General features: G+C 38.9%; 1 protein-coding gene across 1 annotated transcript; it reads left to right on the top strand.

Annotated features, from left to right (window-relative positions):
- Positions 1-492: 492 nt before the first annotated feature.
- fam83hb (family with sequence similarity 83 member Hb) lies at positions 493-17,334 on the top strand. Its single transcript, XM_028460970.1, has 8 exons — positions 493-722; positions 9,221-9,387; positions 9,485-9,817; positions 10,465-10,629; positions 11,141-11,265; positions 11,352-11,900; positions 11,981-14,348; positions 16,104-17,334. The coding sequence occupies exons 2-8, from the start codon at positions 9,265-9,267 to the stop codon at positions 16,122-16,124; spliced, it is 3,684 nt and encodes a 1,227-aa protein (XP_028316771.1). The 5' UTR covers positions 493-722; positions 9,221-9,264; the 3' UTR covers positions 16,125-17,334.
- Positions 17,335-17,690: the final 356 nt, after the last annotated feature.

The following is a 17,690-nucleotide window of genomic DNA, read 5'->3' as shown; positions in this document are numbered from 1 at the left end:
TTATTCATCTTTTTTGCAATTGGGCCATATTATGGGTAGTACATTTATGTCTTTATTATTCAATCAAAAAATAAAACATTTCAATCAAAGAAAAGTGTTCAAATAAAATTATTTGGGTCTCAAATGTTTTTTTTTTTTTTTGCATTTGACCACTTTATTTCTTTGATTGAAAATGTTTATTTTTGATTGAAGTGATTTATTTATTTATTTTTGATTAAAATGTTTTTTTGTTTTTGCTTTTTTTAATTTTATTGGATAATAAAGACACAAATCTACCTCCATATCCCATTCATTCCTAATCATCTTGGCATTCACCAAATAAATATAATGTATTAGGATGGGAACTTCCTCAAAGAAATCTTGTTTTCCCCTGGGAACACGTTAGTAAGGTAGAGCTTTATGAAAGCTCCACACGAAGGCCCTCCCAGCCTGTCCGGTCCCGGTGATGAGCGGCTCTGGGAGGAGTCTCTCCGGGGAAAGCCCTGCCTACTCCCCGCCTCACTCAGTCCCAGCGGCGGCACCGGAGGATTAACAACGACTGAAGGAGTCCGACCCTCGGCCTCACCGTAGACACCGTCTCTGTGGTGGGTGCACACCCCGGGGTTGGGGGATTCTGGGTGGTGGTGACCCGGCCTGAGGAATGTAACGGAGGGAGGTGATCATCGGCAGCTTCACCGGGAGGGCGACACCACCCGACGGACGGAGGAGAGGGAGTGACTAAGGTACGACGAGAACTAGTGCGAGAAAAGTGTCCGAATACGAGTTTAGCATTTCCTGCTCTATTATCAAATGTTTGTTTTTCTTTGTTGACAGTGAACTTGACTTTAACGGTTTCACCATCAGCTCTATAAGAAACTCCTTCAGGGGTGAAAGGTTTCTGCATACAAGCCTTTAGGAAGAAAAGTTAAACATCTGGAATCATGATTGTACTTTAATTCAAGTTGAATGGAAGTACTATCATGAGTCCTGCAGACAGGCACACATCAGCCATTACATTATGACCACCTGCTCTTTCTAGTGTAAACTTCAGCCTTCCATTGAATAAAACCCCAAAAAACAATTGACACAATCGAAGTCAAATTTATTTGTGCCATAAACTATTGCATATAATACATAGTATAAAAACAACACATACAGTAGTATTTACATCAAAAGCACTGTTGCATGTAATAAATAGTATATTAAGCTGTTTGAGTAACAGTAGCTTATGAAACAATAAACAGCCAGTTTTTTTTCCTATTTTGGACCACATGTGTTAGATCCTGACCACTGTGAACCTAAGACACCACACAACACCCAATCCGTTAACCATTAAACCTGTCAAACTGGTACAATCCTTAATTTACAGCTGCCCTTTTTTTCTACTTTTATGATAATAACATGCAGGACAAAGTGTTCTGTTGGCACCTGATGTATTCCACCTACTTCCAACATGACCGCGTTATTCCCTTTAGCTGTCAGTCAGTGGTCATGCTACATCTGATCACTGAATTACAAGCACTATATTTTATGCTCAGCCTCTTTATTAATGTATATAAAAGGGAGATCAAGGCTTACTTTGCTCAAGATTTTCCATTTGTTTATAGTGGATTAAGTCTTATTGCATCTTGCAAAACCTGAACAGTGTTGTTATTACAGCGTGTGCACTCAGGGCTCCATGTTGTCTGGGTTTACTCTTTCTAGCTTTTTGAAGACACAGAGAACAGTTTTTGAGACTAAAAGCTGGTTTTTAAACTATTTATAGTCCTGTGAGGACCTGTGGCTCATAAATAAAGATTGACAAGGCTGAGGCAGCTTTACAAGCAAGTTTAGTACTTGTACAGTCAAGTTGTTGCACTTTAGTTCAATTAAGAGGACACAGCCTCAACCTTGTTATCCTAAAGCACTTCTTTCCAATGATAAAAAAATACAGTATGTACTCCGAACAGAAGATCCCTTCAGCAATTTTTTTTTTTTTGTGCAGTAGGAACTGGCTCGAACTTAAACTTTTCCAATGTATTTTTTATTTTTTTAGTCAGTGACTCACTGCTAAGTAATAGCCATATGGTTATAATCAAAAGAAAACTATTCACAGTGCCAGCGTGTGTTGGATTTAACCTTCTCAAACAAGCAATTTAGCCCAAGATGCTTCTTCTCACTCATTCATTTCATTTGTTTAAAGTGAATAAGTCACACTGGGTGAGAGCATGTGTGGAAAAGTGTTGTCATACATGTAAATTGATCATGTGTAGAGGAATCTGGTTGTTGTTGCTGGATCCTCTGCAGGAGATGACCGCAGGAAGGGTGCCAGTTGGCGGAGATGATGGGACCTCAGCGAACCGGTTTATCTAGCCACTTCAAATCCTGACACAAATAAGGGAGGATTTTTTTTTACGGCCATCAGTTCTCACACACCAAATGCATTAATCTGACCTTGAGCCGTCTTTTGTGTGGCGTTCAACAACTGTGCTGAGGTGTGTTGCCATACAGAGGGACAAGTCCTACTCTCTGTTTGCGCTTATCTGAGTTTGAAGGTTGATCTGACAGAGGTGACAGTGAAAGGTCCTGACAGTGAGCATCATCGCTCCATACCTGTTTTCAGGTATGCTAATCTCTCTCTGTGTGTGTAGAGCGCTGACCAATGAGGTATGCAGGATCAATCGCAGTGTTTGCTCAGTAAGGTGTGTGTACTCTAGTGTCTGTGTGAGAAAGAGGGGAAAAAAACTGGAAGAGTTGAGATGTTTTTTTTTGGAGTTTAATAGTTTGTGCGTCCTCGGGCTTTTCTCTGATTCACATGTTGAGGCAGATAGAAGTTCTCCTTTCTTCACATGTCAGTGCTGAGGCAGGAATGCTGACAATGGCCCCCTTTACACGCTGAGTGAACAACCGTTGGCTACTTCTGAATATAGGACGTTATTTGCCTGGTGAGGAGTTGCAGCCTGCCCGTCCTGTGCGGGTTTTCAGTTTCAGACGTCCTTGTCAATTTGGGGCAGCTTCCTCCTTGTGTAGGCAGAGACTTTACGGCAAAGAGGGAGCACACAGCGATCGCTTACACTGTGGGACACTTTCTACAGTTTACTGCTGTTGCTATGACGACAAACCCAGCAGTCTTTGTTTCAATATTATCCTACCACTCGTTGGGGGTGGAGACAGTCAGTCATGCTTCTTCCATTGCAGTTGCTCTCTGTTGCTTCATACTTCCGCGACCCACAGCTGAGTGAATAGGAAACCCTGTAGATTCTGCGCAGTACTACTGGGCTCACAATTTGAATCATCACAGTGGTGATCGGTCCTGGAGCTTTGAAAAAATTTGAGTTGTTTTTAAAGTGGAAACTATTTCAGTTACCAACAGAAGGCACACACAAGAGTTTTCCTGAATAGTTTTGGCTTCACAAAAGCAGACTCTCATACTTCTAATGTTTCAGCCATCATTGCTGTTGTATAGGTGGCATTTTCTTTTCTTTTAATTTACTTTCATTTAATCAGGGAAGTCCCATTGAGATTAATAATCTCTTTTTCAAGGGAGACCTGGCCAAGATAGGCAGCAGCAAAGTACAAGCATGCGTACAATTTGTTACAATAGTTAATATTGAAGATGCTCTATAATATTTTTTTTTCAATATCCCGATATTGTCCAACACTACATTTTCAATTTCCCATATACACACAGATCCCCTCCCCACCAACCTAATGTTAGGTCACATAATATATCTCTCAATGGAAATAACAGGTTGATGCTGCGTTCACGCCGGATGCGTCACGTAATGTTTGTGCAACCAGATTACATGCAAAGTCAATGGATAGACGAGGCCCAGAGGCGAAATCTTTCCTGTGCGGCAGTGCGGTCCGATCTGTGCGTCAAGATTGTTGGCCGTGCAAGCCTTTTTTTTTTTGTAATATTCGCATATTCGCAAGAGTTGAAAATATTCGACTCCTGCGACTGTTTCACATGACGAAAGCCAATCAGTCTTTGTTGACGATTATGTAAGTCCGTCAACACGGACACCGGTCTGTTCACCCATTCAACCATGGAGTAGAAGCTGGGTGTGACCACCTGGAGCTGTATGACTCGGCCTTTATCACTGGGACCGGACTAGAAGGATTTGGCGTGGAGGAGAATCAGCGAGGAGGTGGTAGTAGCAGGTAAAAGTTCTCTCTGTAGTTTTCATCTTTGAAAGTCAGCACTGAGCTAGGATAGCATTAGCCGCTAATCACCAGTGTTGGGAACATTACTTTAAAAAAGTAATTAATTATAGTTACTCACTATTTGATCCAAAAAGTAATTAGTAATTGAATTACTCTATAATAAAAGTAACTCATTACCAAGGAAGTAACTACTGTATATGCCTAACCGGTAAAAAAAAAAAAATTGCTATATGTCAAAGAATTCAGATTTTTTAGATGCGTGTGTCGTCGTGAGGTGCTTCATTAAATTTGAGTTGCTTACAACGGATGTCGACAAAGTCTTCGCTCCTGGATATAATGTACACTTCACATGCACGTTCTTGCCTTTGACCACAATGAATTTAAAGTAGTGTTTGTATCGCCACCTTTAAAATGCCAACTTTTCATCCGACTGCTGCACGCTCGCCATCTCTGCTGCTTCATCAAATCTGTAGTGGTTGTATGTGGCACATGTAAAAACACTGGCTCTGATTGGCTATCATGAAACATGACACCACATTAGCCAATCATAATCACTCACCTTGTTTTTCAGTAACGTTAATGGCTTCGTAACGGCGTAAAATGTAGTTACCTAATGCCGTTATTTTAAACGCCGTTATTCCAAACACCGCTAATCACATCGGCTTTTTTCACTGGTGGTTTATGTTTATAATAGGAGAAGAAGCGCAGCTCCTCGCTTCAGCAGGCAGTGAAACTCACCGAGTTGGATGTGTCGCTGGTTGGCGGGGCTTCACGTCAGACGTGCATATGAAGCGAATGTGGACATTTTTTGATCATGCGAAACGTTTCGTGCGGCAGATGTGTCCGGTGAAGACGCATTCGGTGTGAACGCAGCATGAGGCTACTGTTAATGTGATGCCGCGCAGAATGTATTCCTCATTTAGTTATGGAAAAGTGCCATATTCATTTTTAATATGTTGTCTCAAATATCACATATCCCTTTTTCAATATTGGTGGATAAAACCGATACCACATTTTATGGCTAATAATAGCCCATGATATTGTCCATCTTTAGTTAAATACAACAATAAATGAATTAAAATATAGACAGTTCTAGGAAAAGCAAGTGCAAGATGTAAAAGCTTTAGGGGCTGTGAGGCCTGATGTGAGTTTACTGATATTTGGGAAAGACACCAGAGCATTGCCACAAACATTAAGCCCTGGTAGGTTCACGAGAGTACTACAAAATTGCAGTTTTTAGACTTCTCTATGACTGTGAAGATCAAAACTGCTATATTACCCTTATACTGTACCATTGCTAAAGTCCAGTGTGCACAGAGGCTGTATTCTGTTGTTGCAATCGTCTGAACGAACATTTGTGAAATATTTTCATTACATTTAGTCAGAGGTAAGGAATGCATATAGGAATGTGTTGCCTTTATGAGTTTAGTTTGATGTTTAGGTTTGCTGGTTCTCGTCCTGTCACGTAATGAGTGGTTTCCTCTGTGGCACACTTCAATCAAAGCCATCAATGGGTGAATGGAAAATCTTTGACAAGAGAACATTTGGCCCTCAGTGTAATTTATAGCTGGAAGAAAACATTTTCAAACACAAGTAAAGTGATAAGAATAAGACGGAGACATCAGGCATTCACTGACAATTTGGTACAATGAAAAAAACCCAATTTGAATCAAACACAAGTCTGTATTCAAGTATTTGTGCAACTGTAAACTAGCATCAGGGTCAATGCTCATTGAAACATCTTAATCTAATCCAGTGGTTTCCAACCAGGGGTACGTGTACCCCTAGGGGTACTTGAACACATTGTAGGGGGTACTTGGAAATATTGATGAATCTATTTCCAACATGCTGAGTCATTTTTAAGCCTATTTCAGACACTGTACATGCTCATCCAACAGCTTTTACAATAAAATGCATTAATTAAATAAACAATATACAACTGCCTATCATTGGAAAAAAAAAAATTGTTTGTGTTTAAGACTAGTCCACAACATTAAGGACATGTTTTTTTTTTTGTTTTTTATGGCTGATTGGTGTCTTTCACTCTGCAGAGGTCCAAAAGTCCAAGAATTTTTCAATTGATTTAGGTGCAAAGTTGAAGAACCTTGGAAAAAAATATATTGCTGCAAGCATAGATTAGCAAACTCTCCTTTATATTTCCCGCTTCTGCGTTTTGTGGTTTAATCATTGTTACAAGCACAGACACATGCACACTTCTCAGTTTGAGGTGAGTCCGACTCCTCAGGCATTCTCCGTATTGCAGCCTCAGCAATACTGCCTTGTTTACACACAAACACAGCAGACAGCTGAAAACTAAAGAGTCTGAAGTTCTGAACTCAACAGCAAAATGTTAAACATTTTTAGTTTTGAAGGCAGGCAAAGGGAAAAGTTATCTTCACACAAATCTTCACACCATGGAAAGACGAAACGAGAAAAGCACAACTTCTAGAGCTAATTTCAAGGGCTCAGAAATGGGCAAGGAAACAGGATGTCAGACATTTTGCTGTCAAATGACTCACAGTACCGCAGTCTGTTGCAACTTATCCTCGGGCTGTACCAGGGCGGCTGCTCTGTGACTCACTCAGTCCCTGAGAATGTGGGCAGGGACTTCAGACCTTTTTGGTTAATGGAAAAATGACTTAATTTATATGTATAGTGGTTTAATTACCACTGAAGTAGTCCTTAACAATATCAACGACATTCACTCACTAAGAGCAGACCCATTTACTCTCTGACTACACGCTCTTAGATTCAGTGTCAGTGGCTTTTTGAATAATACTTGATCTGTTTAGTTGATTTAAAAAAACCTCCAGCATCATTATAACTGATACATGTTTTTACCACCTTCTTTGTAAATTCCCCTTTCTCTTATTATGAAATGATAAAATAATAAAATGTAATGCCAGCCAGTGTGCAGCTGTCGGCATCACATCAACTGCCTCTAAATTATTAGAATGCTTGTCTTATGTTATGATTGATTCTGCGTGTCTGTTATTATTATTGTTACTATTATTAAACTCAGGATGTATTTATTCATCTGATGCTAAGGAATATCTAGAATTTAATTTGCCAATCTCAAACAACATGCACAAATATATATGGACAGAGATGATAAATATTAACACATTTTTAATACATATTTTCAATATTAAATATGCATTTTTTGTTTTGATTCTAGGTCATTCTTTTCCTGTAGATTTGTGGCTAGTTGTGATTTTTGGGTTCATTAAACGACATCTGAAATGCTGTGATTTGAGTTTGAGGAGTAAAAAGTAAACTTTCCCTTTCTTTATCTGTGATCCTTTGTCCAACATTATGCAAGTGTGACTTGACTAATCAATTCATGTCTTAACATAACTAAGAGCTTACTGCACCCTCTATAATTTATTTGAATTTTGTAATTCTTAGTAACAGCATGAAGTGCAGATGACGCACAGCCTGAGGAAATAAACGATGTGAGAGAACCTGTTGATACACCTCCTCAGCCTTTCCACGCCTGTAGCTTCTCTGATAGGAGTTTCCCGTTTCTCTCCTTCCTTTATATTTCGATTATTGTGTTGTAGGTTTTATTTTTTATTGGTCTCAACTTAGTGAGCAGGTTTCTTTTTTTCTTCAAAACTGGATTAAGCATAATTGGTTGGTTATTACAGGGAAGATATTTCACTGTTAAACATCTAACTTTCCAGTAAATTGGTATGTAGGGACTGGGAGGGGTAAATACAGTTTAGATGGAGGAAGAGATCCAAAACCTGTATGACTGCAGCCCTCCATGGCATAGCTTAAAACATTACATGACAAAATTGGCTACAGTGTTTGATGCCTTTTTTTTTTTTTTTTTTCAAGAAAAGGACAAAAAGCAACAATAAAATAATTCAATCCATAATTCTGTCTTGTGAGATGGTCTCTTTGGATTTGTATGAACGAGAAAGTGAAAGAAAAGCTCTCGACACTATAAACTTAATAATTTACCCAAACTCACTGTGATTTCACCCTGCTTAAACATACCTGCATTTTATAAACGGGTTATTATCTCTGCACAAAGCCTGATTATGATTGGCTTCAGTGTATTTAAGTGGGGAAACATGAAGAACAGCAGGTCTCCAGGAAAAAAAACTTGGGAAAACTGCATTTTTTTCCCAATTTGCATTTGAGGTTGTACACTTCTGACGTTATGATTCTTGACATGACAAAAGTAGCTGCAGTGTTCAATGCTAGACAAATGCTGGTCAAAAGACAGATAAGAAAAGTCTTATTACAAAATCTTATTTATAAAATAGGTAGGAGAGCAGTTAAAGTTTCTGGAAATATTGAGCCTGTATAAGTATAAGACAAGCAGTTTCCTGAAAATATCAAAAAATTAAAGTGACTATGTAAAACCTTGATGCAATTAAACAAGACAAAAGCTTCTGTAAATGTAAACCCTAGTTTACACTAGTTATACAACTAAATGAACTTGTCTATGAAATCAATAGTATGTTCAAATTATATAAAACAAGAGCAAACAAGAGTGCAAACCTCTGCCAAGAGCCGAATATCCTTGTAGTGCCCATACATTAGGTCCCCATACATTTGGCCCTACTGTAAGAGGTCACCCCCATTTTTTTTGAAAAATCGCAAAAAAATGCTGGTGAAAATATTACCTTCTTGGTGGAGATAACAAGAGACATTACATGAAGCATGCTCTATGTATTGTATTGCTAAAAATTATTCATTTACAAATAAGGTCAAACCTGCTCTTCATGTGATTTCTGTGTGTGCTTCAGCATATAGAATTGATATAAAGTACAAGGCGAAGCTGGAACAGGATGTAAAGCCTGACACACATCTACCAATGAAATCCACATGCATTCTTTGTACATGCCTGAAGTACAGGGAGTTAGCTAGAGCATTGCCTTGAGTGCCTTCAGTTTACTAACTCTTACTTCCAGTAATTGTGTATGCATGGTCAATTGTCTTTTGATAGCAGTGTATGCGAGGGTTTGTGTCAATCTGGTAGCTCATAATCCTGTTGAACTGGACAAGGTCTAGTATTTTATCTAAACATCAAAGAAGGGATTCAAAACCTGTAATCATGCTGTCTTGTGTCTTTCTGCAGGTTCAAATTCTTCCATCCTCATCTCCTTTCATCCTTTTCCAAAAATGGCACATCGTTCTCAGAGTTCGTCGATCGGTGAAAACCCTCTTGATCCAAACTACCTTCCTCCACACTATCGGGAAGAGTACCGTCTCGCTATTGACGCTCTTATCGAAAATGACGTACAGGTAACATAACCATACAAAATATATGTAGAAATCAAGTCCACAGACCCATAGACCGGGTTTGTCATCAACTAAATGTGTGCATTTCTTGTTACTTTAGGGCTACCATGAGTTCCTCCAGGGTGCAGAAGTCGTCGGTTTCTTGGCGCAGCCAGAGATTGAGTACATAAAGTCAACAATCCAGACACCCAACCAGACATCCAGTCTCCCAGAGCTGACATACCATGAGGGTGCTATTGACGATGAAGGTTCCTCTGACACATACTGGCCTGTTCAGTCTGACCTGGCAGCCCCAGGGCTGGACCTGGGGTGGCCTCTGGCACAGCACAGCTTCATCGGGCCAACAGAAGTGACCACTCTGGTCAACCCTTCAGACCCGGACATGCCCAGCATTAAGATGCAGGCAAGGCGACTTATCAAGAATGCACGGCAAGTAAGTATACAGGACGACAAAAGCTTTGAGTTCATATTTAGGGGAAAGAATGATAAAAACTTTCCTAGTTAATAACCCAACCTAGCATTGTGTTAGTCATTGTTTTCAAAGTTTTATAACTTGAGCCGTAGTAAGTTGGACCTCCTAAAACTATTTCTGGACAAACAAAGCAAGTAAGTGTGAGCCATCAGAGGAAAGCACATTAGCTATATACAGTATATGCAACCTTTGAATGATGTCTTATCTAATATTTTACTTGCCTTTGCCAAATTTACCACCACTCCCTTCAAAGTTGACACTCTCGGAGTGCGGCTTTACGCTAAATAACAAAATATCATTAACATAACCACTGATGCCAGATGTAAGGAGCAGTCAGACCTGTTTTTGTGCTGGATTATGTACACCCGTAATTGTTTCCTATGCGTTACTGTCTGAGCAGTTGCAGAGTTTAATTTCCTTTTGGTATCACACCCAAATGTCAGTAAATCCTGTTAATAGCCATTAAAGCCAGGATATTGTTCAAAATCATTCAGCTGTAATAACATGTTCAGATGTTTTCAGTCCTCGTGGTGGATAACTGAAAAAATACAGCGGTACACTGATGAATATATTTGTAACAAGATGTGTCTCTCTTTCTTCTGCTTCAGGTCATTGCTTTAGTCATGGACATATTCACGGACGTTGACATTTTTGCTGACCTCTTGGATGCAGCGGCACGCCATGTTCCTGTTTACATTTTACTCGATGAGCAAGAAATTCATCACTTCATCTCAATGGTCATGAACTGCAAAGTCAATTTGGACTTAATTCCAGTAAGTACACTTTAAAGCTGCTTTAGACATATAGACCTGATTTAAGACTGCCTTCAGTATAATTATGCCCTCGATTATAAAGGTTCTCAACTCTTTCACTAACCAACATTCAACATTACTGACCTAATGATAAAGTTCTCAAAGAAAAAAAATATTTATTTAAGCGTGTGTCCAAGAAACACTGCCTACCTTGTGTTCCTAAAATGTACATTTTGGTTTTTGCTTCAAGACAGCTAGAATAATTCCCTCTTAAATTACCATGGATTCTAAATTTTGGTTTTAGAATTAAACTTTTAAAATAGGACACAACTGCCAATTGTCTATTATCTGTTGCTCAAAATATAAAATTAATTTTTTTTCAAATTTTTAATGTTTTCAGTGATTCGGGGTGTTGTTTGCTGATGAAAGAGCCGTTAGGTCCTAATGCCAGACTAGTTGAGAACCTTTTTTCTATTTGATACATACATTTTACATGTCTTTAATCATATTTTTAATTTTGTCCTTTTCATAGATGATGCGTGTAAGGACTGTGGCAGGAATAACCTATTATTCGCGAACAGGGAAATCCTTTAAAGGGCAGGTAAAAGATCGCTTTCTTTTGGCGGACTGCAGGGCTGTCCTCAGTGGAAACTACAGGTCAGTAGTTTGTATATCATAGTCCAGGATAAACTGACAGCAATTATTGTTGAGGTTATCAATATCTAATATCTTTTTTCATCTAGTTTCATGTGGTCCTATGAAAAGATCCACCGCTGCATTGCCCATCTTTTCCTCGGGGAGCTGGTCACATCTTTTGATGAGGAGTTTCGCATCCTGTTTGCTCAGTCAGAGCCTCTTGTTATCGATCCAGCCAATGGCGCACTTGTTTCTTTAGATGGCAGCAGCACGAGCAGTTACCTGAGCAGTCAGTTTGGTATGAAGAGGACCCAGTCTTTGCGTAACCCAGTAGGTTACAGAAGGCCAGAGATTCCCTCTGCTTTTCCATATGGAGACACTGATCGTAACCCTGCTCTTGGCTTCCGGAGGAACGATCCGTTTCGTCATACCATTGAACCTAATGCTGGAATTACAGTTGGAAAGTATTCACAGCAACAGTTCCGTTTGCAGCAATCCTTTCTTGAACAGGGAAGGTCCATAGTCTCCAGACAGACTGAGTTGAGTGGATTCAAAAGGCACAGCTACGCCGAAGGAACACAAGAAAGCTACTCTTCTTCTAGACAATACATGAAACACAGAGTCATGAATAATCTGGATGAGACCGATTTATACAGGTATGTGGTCTTTTGGTAGTAATGATTTGCATGCCATCTACATTGTGATTATCCTAATATTGCATCTGGTTCTTTTATAGGGAGCACATTCAAAGCAGTCAATTTTACACTGAAGGACCTGGGCCAGGCTCTGGTCATGGACACTACAACAGACATCAAGGCCATCCTTCACACCTCCCCATTGACCAATACTCTGACTCTAGCTTTCGCTCGGATCAAGAACCTCCACTAGGAAACTATGGTAGAGACTACTTTTCATCAGAGGACTTGAGAGGAATTGAAGGACAACTGGGACCTCCAGTGGCTGGGAGATATGGAGGAGGATCATCACAAAAGAGGCCAACAGTGGGTCAGGCCTACGCTTGCCAGAACTCCCCAACACAGCTTCACCCACCAGAGAAGAAGTCATTTTACCAACAGTCGGAACAAGAACACGATGAAGATCCGAGTGTAAAGCAGGGCATGAGAAACTGGAGAATTAATTCATATCTTAGCACTTATGAAGAAGGTGGAGAGGAAGGAGAAGGTGTGAATCAACCTTTAGGTCCTGATGCGTTTGATGATCCCAATCAATCCCAACAGACTGCACCTGAAAGTTCCAATCAACGCTTTGGCATCAAGGAGCCACCAAATCCACCTCCAAAGCCCAGGCCTGATGTCCTGAGACCCCGCTTTGGAAAACCCAAGTTACCAGAAAGCAGCAATAAAGACCCAACAAAGGATCTGCCTTCCACCCTCAAAGACAATAAAGAGGAGCTAGAAAAGGAAAAAGAGTCAGAAAAGGGCTCAAGAAAAGAGGATGATTCGGGTGAGGAGATGAGAGAGACTCAAGACCTCTTTTTGACCAAACACGAATCGTTCCGCTCACGCGTCAACCCCCTCCTTCAACGTAGCTCTCGTTTACGCTCCTCACTCATATTCTCATCTTCGAAAGCAGAAATGCACAGCAGTGGTTTAGGTATGCATCCAACCACAGAAGAAGACGAAGAGTCCAACGGAATACGTACCTCCTCGATTGTGGCCCAGATTCTTGAAAAGAGGAGGTCACTGTCACGAGATCCATTTGAATGGCGAAAAAAAGCTGAGGAAAAAGATAAGGAGAAAGAGAGAGAGGAAAAAGAGAAACAAGAAAAGGAGAAACAAGAGAAAGAAGACCTGTTAAGAAAAGAAAGAGAGAAAAATGAGAAAGAAGAGAGAGAGAAACAGGAAGAGGAAATGAGACAGAAAAAGTTAAAAGAATTAGAAAAAAAGGAGGAACATCAAAAACCCACTGAAGAATTAAAAAAAATATCAATTGGAAATTCAGAGGTTAAAGCACCATCTCTAAATATGAATGATCCGGCTAGTCGACTTCAGTATTTCAAAGAACTGGCTGCAAAAAGAAAAGCATCGAGAATGGAGACCGAGTCGGCACTGAAAGCCCCAGAGCCTGTCGAAAAAAAGCCAGAGCTCTCTGAAAAACCTCCTCTCTACCCCCCAAAGAGTACAAAAATCCCAACTCCCTCAGGAGGCTCCCCAGAACCTCCACTTAAAACGACAGATATCTCACCAAGACTTGCTGAACTGACTCACAGAGCTTCATTTAATGCTTCAATAATTACTGCCAAACCTTTTACAAGCTCTTCAAAAACTGCAGAGTCATCTCAAAAAGACGAGCCTGTATCTGAGGGTCTTAAGAAAGATGTATTTAGGGGTCTAAAGCCTATTCATTCACCCAAAATCTTCAAAAGGGATCCATTAAAATTGAAAGGTTTAAATCCTCGTCGCATCTCTTGTGATGAAGAGATTCTGACAACAGATGCTACTGATGCAGAGAAGAGTGAACTGAGGAAGAGTCGTTCTCACAGCTCTTCAGTTTTTACACATGATGACACTAAAGATGGACTGAGAAGGGTAATGGGCTCCAACACATCTATAAATACTATCGGTGAGAGTAAGGGTGAAGGTAAAAAACTTGATTTCCTGAAGAAGCAGACTCAGAGGCTTAAAGGTTTCCTGGGACCAAAAGACAAGGAAAAGAAATCCTCAGGAGACGAAAAGGCCATGAATACTGTCCAAGCGGTCACTGATGATTCAAGCAAGAAACATAGCTTCTCAACTAAAGATACAGGATCTTCTGCCACTGATCAGGCTGCTAATAACAAGCCCTCCGCTGGGACTTCAGCTTCGACTCGATATCAGGCCCCTGGCAGCTCCGTTTTGTTCAGTAGTAACCTCCGAGATGACACCAAAGTGATTTTGGAGCAAATCTCTGCCAACAGTCAGAAGAACCGACAGGAGCGAGTGGAAACGGGAGCCATCAAAGAAAGTGATACTAGTGACAAAGGACAGAGCACATTAAAAAGGAATCGATTTTTGCGACCAATGAACAACCTTCAGGAGCGAGAGGGATTGCTGAAAAGGATAGAAAGCCTGAGGAAGGAGAAGAAGGTCTACAGTCGATTTGAGGTAAATTATCACTGTAAGAATGGTATGCAGCATAGATGGAAACAAGATATAGTAAGAATAAATAAACATTTATGTATCAGGAGTTAGAAGAAATGTTTTTTGGGATTTCATTTTACAATCTTGAGCAATTGGAAAAAAAAGTAAATTCTTTAAAATATATAGTGTATATATATCAGTAACAAAGTGTGTGCTTGCATGCTGGAATTTTTTTTGGGCCTATACTACAAAGCTAGATTTCCTCAGCTTGCGCCAACTTTGGGATTTAATCGATGCAATCCTTTCATTTACCGATGGCATCCTATAGGAAACGTATAGATTTTTATCTGTTTGACTGATAAAGTAAGTAAAAGTAAGTCAGCTGATAAAACCTGCGTGCATCAGGCGCTTTTAGACCGATGTATTAAGTAATTCATTCATGTATTCTGGGGTGATGCAAAGAGCCTCAGTCCTGTAAAATAATTTAAAATATAAATACATTTATAATTTCACTAATTTGAGCATAAACACTCATCTCTTGCTGCTTTTACTGCAGCAACAGTGTTGTTTTTGGTCTGAATTATACATTTTAATTCTTCATATTTTTAAAGAATTATTCCTCAATTGTGACGTAATTTGCTCTCCACAGTTTATCCGTGCGTGTGATTGGTCTGACGCTGTAATCTCCACCTCTGTCTCAAGAGCGTGCACTTAACCAGGCTTAAATCAACACGCTTAACCTTGGGAGTTGTAATCAAGATTCGTAGGACAGCTTCTGTCTGACAGACAATGTTTGGTTAAAAGAGATAAATCCAGGATGTAACTATCTAGCTTTGTAGTATAGGCCCTTTATGATATAAGGTAGAGTGCAAGTTTGAGAAGGGGCTGAAGAAAGCAAAGCTCAAAGTACTTAATTAAAAACAACTCTATCTCAAACAAGCCCTCAACTAAAGCTGAAAGGCAGTTTACAATATCAGCAGAGATTTAAATGAACTTAAATAATGGCTGTGTCATTGGGAGTGTCTGTTCTTAGGTAAGCAAGTAGGCTTTTCTATCTATGAAAAGAATAAAAGCCCCATAAACAGGGACATAAATTAGAACAACCTGGCTTAGCTACCAGCTGAAAAACACCAACCACTAAAACCTTTGTACCCTTACCTCATTCAGGTAAATGAAACATTTAAGACTTAAATAAATGTATTTTAAAAGAAAAAAATATTGAAATATATATCACAGCTAAATCGCTCTATTTTTAATTTTTTAAAAATCATTACTAAAATAATATATAGACCTGCAGCATGGTAAATTTAAATGTCCTTTTTTTTTTAAAATCAATATAATATTTCTGAAACACTTAAACAAGTGCAACAATTAGCATTCACATATTTAAATAATATAAATAAAACTTGTATATATATATATATATATATATATAATTATAATAAACAATAATATAAGATTTGAGAAAACAAGTCATTTTTACTTTACAGTATAATAGTTTGATCTATTTCTTTGTTGATGGTCAGCAAAATTATACATGTATTTTAAATAAAATTCCTGTGTTATTTGACAAGTATTAGCTATTACTTTGACTATTTCAACTTTACTGTATGAATGCAAAGTATACTACAATACTGCTTTTTATTATGTTGTTTACTAAAGTTAAGAGCTCCCATGAGTAAAGTGATGAAAGGTTGTCTGTTCGTTGAGATACTATACTAACGACTCAAATTACAAACGGGAAATTGACTTAAATACTGTCACTTGTTCTCCCAACAGATGGGGAATAGTCTGGGATAACGAAAAATGGAGGAGCAACCCTCTATTTGGACACTATTTATGCAAGCTCCTCAAACGCACCAAATGCCAACGTGTGCCAACCAAAATGAACGGACCTCTGAGCCCCACCACAGCAGCCTTTCTCTGTATTTCCCTATGAAATAATCACACTTGAAAAGACAATGTACAAAATGCTAAAAAAAAAAAAAATTAAACAAAAGTCAAAGAGTTTGGTGTGTGATGTTTGCCAAGACTGGAACTACTTTCTCCTGTTATGGTGACTGAGACACAACAGTGGCTCTACTTCTCTATGTTTATTGGCAGCATGTGCTTATGTTTTATAACACAGAAAAGGTAGAGCAATGTACCCTATGATGCTTATGTGGACATGACTGAGGAAAAGAACGATGGTATGTGTTGAAAACAAAATACGTTTTTAAAACAAGATGGTGTACAACTGAAAATGTGTTGTATCAGTGCATTACATAAATGACTATGAAATGGAAAATTGAATAGGACTAAGTATTCATGCTCCATGTGCCAATTTCCAGCTTAGGCTATAACCAAAGATAAAGGGTTATATTTCAAAAGGTGTAAAAAGGTAAATAATTAAACAAGGAATGAGGTGAAATGAATCAGTGAATTAAGTCTAAATGACGTTTTAGAATGTGTGCTTTCTAATGCCTTAAATATGGCATCAGCTGTGTTTGTAGGCATTAACAGCATTAGTGAGCTTAACCCTTTCACCAGTTCTCCTTTTTATCAAGGCGTGGGACCTACTTGTCAAACAACTGCTCAAAGAGATGAAGTGTTTTACCGGTGAAATGTGTGGAAAATGTGCACCACTATGTTTTTGTGTAAATAAAATAGATTTTATGATGTAAATTAGATGTAACTGTAAACTGATAAGCTACTGTTCTTTTTCCACCCAAGTCTTAAATGGAGCTCTAATTAAAAAAAAAAAAAAAGAAAAGGAAAGCAAAACAGAAGGGACAGGTTTTGTGTGCAGTACTGGAAGAGTACCATGCCTCATTACATAAGTCACCTAACTCGTGAGACCCACGCCCTTCACAGGACTCCCAACACTTCTGCTGCACTGCACACATTACTTATTGACTCCCACAGTAACTTCATCCATTCCTCACGTAGCAGTAGCACACCAGCTCGCCTGTGTATTCAACTTTTGATGCTTGGAGTTAAAAATAAAGAATAATCTAATGCTGTGCTGACACTTCAGGAGTTACACTGTTTTCTACACACAGTTGTACATATTTATTGAAGATCTGGTCTGTGTTTTTTTTTGTTTTTTTTTTTTACAACAACCATTTAGATCATGATTACCCTCGCTGCATTATACCCGCGAATTGTCTATTTCCAATCAATATTGTGAGGATGCGATCTTGGCTGTAAAAACTATGACATTAACTAAGGGGATCAGTTGCACAGGGTCAGTGTGTTGTTTTGTTTAACCTCAGATAATATTACATTTACGGACAAACTAGGGTCTTTTATTACATTTCTTACTTTTTTTTTTTGACTGTGCATCATTATATACAAAAAATAAAGATCCATACTGTTCTGTTTTAA

Source organism: Gouania willdenowi, chromosome 11 (genome assembly GCF_900634775.1).
Source record: "Gouania willdenowi chromosome 11, fGouWil2.1, whole genome shotgun sequence".
Taxonomy (NCBI): Eukaryota; Metazoa; Chordata; class Actinopteri; order Blenniiformes; family Gobiesocidae; genus Gouania; species Gouania willdenowi.
This window is presented reverse-complemented; position numbering and strand designations above follow the sequence as displayed.